Source organism: Trichomycterus rosablanca, chromosome 17, assembly GCF_030014385.1.
Source record: "Trichomycterus rosablanca isolate fTriRos1 chromosome 17, fTriRos1.hap1, whole genome shotgun sequence".
In the NCBI taxonomy this organism is placed as follows: domain Eukaryota; kingdom Metazoa; phylum Chordata; class Actinopteri; order Siluriformes; family Trichomycteridae; genus Trichomycterus; species Trichomycterus rosablanca.
The window spans coordinates 3097245-3103457 of record NC_086004.1 but is presented as its reverse complement, the minus strand read 5'-3'; the positions used below and the strand labels follow the sequence as shown (position 1 = coordinate 3103457).

At 38.1% G+C, this 6213-nt stretch overlaps 1 protein-coding gene across 1 annotated transcript; it reads left to right on the top strand.

Moving 5' to 3' along the window:
• Nucleotides 1-1899: 1899 nt before the first annotated feature.
• On the top strand, nt 1900-5649 carry hsh2d (hematopoietic SH2 domain containing). Its single transcript, XM_063013239.1, has 5 exons — nt 1900-2015; nt 3667-3756; nt 3884-4049; nt 4439-4681; nt 5201-5649. Exons 1-5 carry the CDS (start codon nt 1900-1902, stop codon nt 5576-5578), a joined length of 993 nt encoding a protein of 330 aa, XP_062869309.1. The 3' UTR covers nt 5579-5649.
• Nucleotides 5650-6213: the final 564 nt, after the last annotated feature.

Sequence of the window (6213 nt, the reverse complement as noted above, 5' to 3'; positions counted from 1 at the left end):
CACTGTCCCCAAAGGAGTGTGAAAGAGTGTGTTTACAAAGCAGTAAAGAATTCACATGTTGTATTACTGAAGTAACTGAATACAAAATAAATGCAGAGCAGGACGTTTGCTGGGGACTGTAGCGGCACAAATATTTCAGCGATATTTCTACAAGGGGTGGACAAAATAACAGAAACCTGTAACAGTACATTCTTAAAGATCTAATATAAAGACATAAAGGTAGCAGTGCTCCAAAACCTTGCTCAAATTAAAATGTAGCTATTTGGGAGAACAAAGAGGGGGGTAGACTTCATCCTGGTGTTCATTAAACCACTTCTGAATCATTTGGCTCCTATAAAATTAGCTAATATCGTGCTGTTCTTTGACAATGCAGAACTACTAATGATCTAACCAGATGCTGCTCAACCCATTACGGATCCCCCACTGTTTTAAACAGTTAACAGTTTATTGTGATGCATCTTCTGGTTTCTTCTAAAAATAAACCTTTTACTTCAAAAAAATAAATCATTTTAGAGGAAAAGGATGCAGATTTGTGCTCCTCACACAAGTTAGATTGTTTACTGGCCTTTGGTCAAATTAAAACATTTAATTTCAGCTTTGTGAAGCTCACAGTTTACATTTTTAGGACAGCTATATTTTTTTTGTGTTATTTTTTAGAGAATGCTCTAAAATCTGTAGTTTAAAGCACCGATGAATTTTGTTGCTGATAATGTAAATAGAAAACAGCATCCTAGTGGATAAGGTCAGAAGAAACAAAGATCTATTCAGCCACTAAAATACCAGGAGTATGTTTGGAATAGAAAACCCAACAACACTGTACTTACTGCTTAGTATAGTGGTGGTGTATCATACTTTGGGCCTGCAGTACAGATAAAAGCAACACATTACTAAATAATAAATGTGCTGCATGTATATTCTTGGCTCAGCTATTAATATATCTACTTATGAAATTAAAATCTAAAGGTTTGGGACACGCTGGGTTGTTCAAATCATTCAGTCACAGAAAAAGAACAGTTCCAAGAAGGATTAAAATGCCCAGACAGTATGTACAGTAAAGAACAGCATGTGGAGGCTCCTCCTAACGACTGTATTTGGTTTAGGCGTTTCAACCACACCCACTGCTAACAGGTGTATAAAATCTATTATACTGAATACATTTGTACAGTTCAGGGAAGTCCCTTTTCAGTCCTAACTACTGTCCAGTGCACCTGATTGTAAAGCAAGGTTTGGTGTGGTGGAACTCAACACTGACCTCATCATGACTGAACCTCTGGAATGAATAAGAATGATGACTGTGAGCTCGGCCTTTTCATCCAACCTGCTGCCTGACCTTACAAATGACTAAATGAAGACAAAATACCACACAACCCTGACCAGGATACAGCGATGGTAAAACAGACAACAAATTAATAAATTAATAAATGAATAAATAAATGAATATAAAGTCTAAACAATTCTTCTGTATAAGTGATTTAATGCATCTTGCCCATTGTTTCATTTATTCTACTTAATAAATATGAATTTTCTCAGCTTTACATCATACACTCACACAGGTACACTGTTATTGTTGTCCTGAATATTCAAATGCATTCAAATGATATTGAAATAAAGTGAAAGAACCTGTTCGACTTCTTTTCTCCTTCGCAACCTCAAACCTCTTTGTGTTATTTATAAACACGTCACACCTTGTACTGGACCATTATTTCCAGCTCACGTTATTCATGCTGACTTAGTCTCAGTGTTTGTCATGTGACAGAGTCATCTTGTTCTCCAGGTAGGATTTTAAACTTTTCAACTATATAGATTAAACCAGCATCAGATTGTATACACTAGGACACTGGGACATTATATATTGTTAGATTTTTTGTTTAGTATATTACACTCGATGTGGTGTTTGTTATGGCTGAAGCTGTGACACTAGAAGCGGTCATGGCTTGGTTCAGAGAGTACCAGAAGAACTGCATCATAAAGGATGGGGTCGTTCCAGAATGGTTTCATGGTATCATATCCAGGAAGTAAGTCTCATATATCATATATAGTATATACGTTTATTTGTAATAAACAGATACAGAAAAGTCATTTTACATTCATTTTACATACTGGCTGTCAAAAAGAGCAGTGATTAAACATGATTAAACACACAGTCCAGTATGTCTTTCTTTTTTCACTTGAATGAATTGTAATTATGAGAGCTACTTATGGACAAAATAACAGAAAGATGTATCAGTACTGTATGAAGGATCTAATATGAAGGCGTACATAAGGTTACATAAGGTTTAATAATGTTAAAATGTGGCTATTTGGGAGAACATGAAATGGGCTATACTTCATTCTGATGTTCATTAGAGCTGATTGTGGACTGATACTGATCTGATGTTCTCAACTTTTTCATACATCAGATCTGTCTTGCCTTGGCATTTAACATCACGTGTTGTGAAATTTGATCTGATACCATTACAAAGATTATAGTTTCAGGCCAGTTTTAGCAAATACAGGCAGGGTCACTCATAGCTTTTTGATTAAATTTACATCTAGGAAAATGTGACTTACCTTAAAGGTGATTGGTGCCAAATAGTGCTTGTAAAAGCAAATGCAACAATCCCACACCTTTACACTAAATAGTTTTTAATGTGTGTGCACAAGCCATGGATACACTTTACAGTACATAGGATGTGGAGCAGGAAATTGCTCACATGCACTCACCTTGTCAACATTGTTTTTTACCACAGATGTAAGCTGACAGGGCTAAAAAGATCACGACTAGGTGCTGTCAACTCAAAGAAAGACTGTAAAAGAATAGCAATGTACTGAAAACACCTCAGAAAGACCTGAATAGAACAATAGGATTTCAGTAGAATTTCAAAAACTGTTTTGTAGATTTGTGAACTGAAGCTGGAGACACTGTTTTGCTTAAGTTATGTATTTAACTCCTTCAGTGCTGAACAGGGTTTTGAAGTGTTTTCCAAGTTTGTGGGTGGAGCTGCAATCTGAGCACTTTTTTAAGATTTTACAAATAGATCTCTCATGACTCACTCATATCTGGCCTCGCAAGACTAACCCGATACTAATACTTACTAATACTAATTAATAATATAGTGACTAAATGCAAGCACATATTGTGGCTTTATAGGGGTACCTTTTGCACTATGAATTCTTAACCTTGCACATGTAGTCTTAACACAGGCTTAACTCATCAATTAAGAAAGTCTACTCAAATATAAAGAATAGAGTGCCAATTTATCCAGATCTTGAAAAACTGGTGTTGTAGCTGTATTGGTAATATACTGTGCTAATAGTACAATGTTACACCACTCTGTGAAAACTGTATGTTTTGCCTCTGTGAATGGTAGTTTGTTGTTTTATTTTTGTTGTTGATGTTCATGCCTACCTTTCTGTGTGGAGTTTGCATGTTCTCCCTGTGTCTGCGTGGGTTTCCTCCAGGAGCTTCGGTTTCCTCCCACAGGTCAAAAACATGCAGGTAGGTTAATTGGAGACACTGAATTGCCCTATAGGTGAATGGGTGTGTGTATGTGTGTGTGTATGTGTCTGCCCTGCGATGGACCGGCGCCCCGTCCAGGGTGTTACTGTGTCCCTTGCACCCAGGGCTCCAGGCTGATCTATATTAGGATAAACACCTTTATAGTTGCCTGTTTAAATGTGTTGCAGGCAGTCAGAGGAAATGCTGATGACCAAACCACCAGGCTGCTTCCTTATTTGTGTCAGTGAGAGCAGAATAGGATACACCCTGTCCTACAGGTGAGTCAGTTACTATAACGGCCTGTAATTTAGTGTTCTTTAGTTACCTAACAACTGTACACATGGCTTCACAAATTAAACACTAAACACACCCGATTTTATTCTGATCTCTCCCAAACCTGTTTAGAGCCAATGACTGCTGCAGGCATTTTATGATCGACATGCTTCCAGATAACCAATACGTGATAGTGGGTGAGAAGACGCGCCACCGCTCTCTCGACGACCTGGTGCTTTTCTACAGTCAGACTTCGATTGCTCCCTTCACTGAGCTGCTGACCGTTGCCTGTGATCCGGTCAGTGCTTTCTGCACAACATTTTCAAACATACAACAATTAAATTACAAACATTTTGATCAGGTAATAATAAATCTATATTTAACGTTGTGTTAACAAGCATATTTAGTGCTGTGTTAACCCCCAACCTTAACCCTAACCCCTATCAGACATAAAAGGATTACCAGATAGGGTGAAGACATGCCTCACTTATATACTTATATCTGAGATTGACTTGCCCTTTATTGAGACTAAAAGGTACAGTGACCACACCTCCCTTATTAAGACTGAAAGGTACAGAGGCCACACCTCCCTCATTGAGACTAAATGGTCTACATTTAAGGGCTGTAGTTAAGGTCTTTTGTACTGTTTTTCTTTTGACCAGCACCATGTACAATCTTTTTTCACAGGTCTCCAAAGATCAGGTAGAATGTGCAGAACTCCTGTTTAGCAAAAATAATGCCTGTCATCCTGGGTCCGATATCTGGCCAAACATGTCTCAGCCAAATGCACGTTACGAAGTGTCTCATCTGTCAGTTCTACCTCAGAACCTGGACCTGAACATGAGCATCACAACGGACACCACACCAAGCAGTCCAAGGCTATATCCCAGCCTAGAGGAGGAGCTTGGTATTCTGAACCTGCACAATACAGTATGAAAACTATTTTACCTCTTGTAATTGTAGGACTAGATTTGATCAAATGCAAAACATAACCTTGCTTACTCACTCAATTGTTAATAATTAGCATGTGTGATATTTTATTACAAAATTATTCAGACACTTTGCTGTGGCGCTTCAAATTTTGGTCAGGTGCATCCTATTTGCTTTAATTACCTTTGAGATATTTAAAAACTAGAAATTGTGTCCACCTTTTGCTGTTTGAATCAACTAGACACAGTTCAAACTGTGGGCCATCGAAAAGATGTAAAATAATATGTAAGGTTTTGGGTGTAAAGAGACCACTGTGGTATCAACATTAAAATTAAAAAGTTTGAACCTTTCTAGAGTTGACCAACCTGTCAAATTGGGCAAAAAAGGGCCTTCACTTGGACATGAACATCCTTGAACATTTGTGTTTGCATGTACAGTAAGTTTCTAGAAGTGGGTGGTAATAACTTTAGGTAAAGTTAAACTTGTTGATGATTCTAAAGCTGTTAATAAATATTTCAGGAAACACTTCTTCCACTACCAAGGGCAAGGTCCAAATCCATGGACACATCACCACAGACTCCCAGCAGGCATAATAAACCCACCACTGGCAAGGAGAAACGGCTACCTAAACAATCATCTGAACAAAAGAGTCCAACGGAGTTGAAGGCCCCTCTCCTTAGCCTGGCTCAGTGCAAGAAGATCTTCCAGAAAAAGAAGAATCATTCAGAAGAGCAAACGTTCAGGACAAACGATGAAGCTACAAACAAAAACATATCTGAAGCAATGGTGAAACGAGATGGACTATTAAACAACTGGAAAGCTGGACTTTCTAAATCTACAGCAAATGTGTTACCAACAGAATATCTTAACCCTCCTCCTTTTGCCCCTGGGTACTGAAGTATGTGCCAATCATTTATGCTGTAAACTGATGGTTCACTATATGTAAATAAAAGAAAGTACTAGTTTTCTCACTGGTACATGTATGTATTAATAGGTAAAGTCAAAAGTATCTCTGAATGATTTCTTTGACTGGTCACTGAATAGTTGAAACACCTTTTTTGAACAAAACTAATGTGAGTTTACTTTATGGCATGATCTCTTGACTGATGCCCACAAAAATAGGAATAGTCTGCATACATTAAAAGGCACAGGCAACAATGGTCTACTGCAAAAGACAAACTGTCATCTTATACTGAGAGAAAATGTGTCTGGACGCTCAGTTGTAATCCTGGAACCACTTAAAACAGTTTAATTACCCTTTACTCTGTGTTGACACCAAAATGTTAGCAACTGCTGGTATCAAATGCTACTAAATATTTATTTAGTTATTAGGATTTAACATCATGGTTTACACACTTTGGTTATTGTCAAACACAGTCATGGACAATGTTGAATCTCCAATTTACCTCACTTGCTTGTCTTTGGACTGTGGGAGGAAACCGGAGCTCCCGGAGGAAACCCACACAGGCACGGGGAGAACATGCAAACTCCACACAGAAAGGACCCGGAGCACTCTACTTGGGGATTGAACC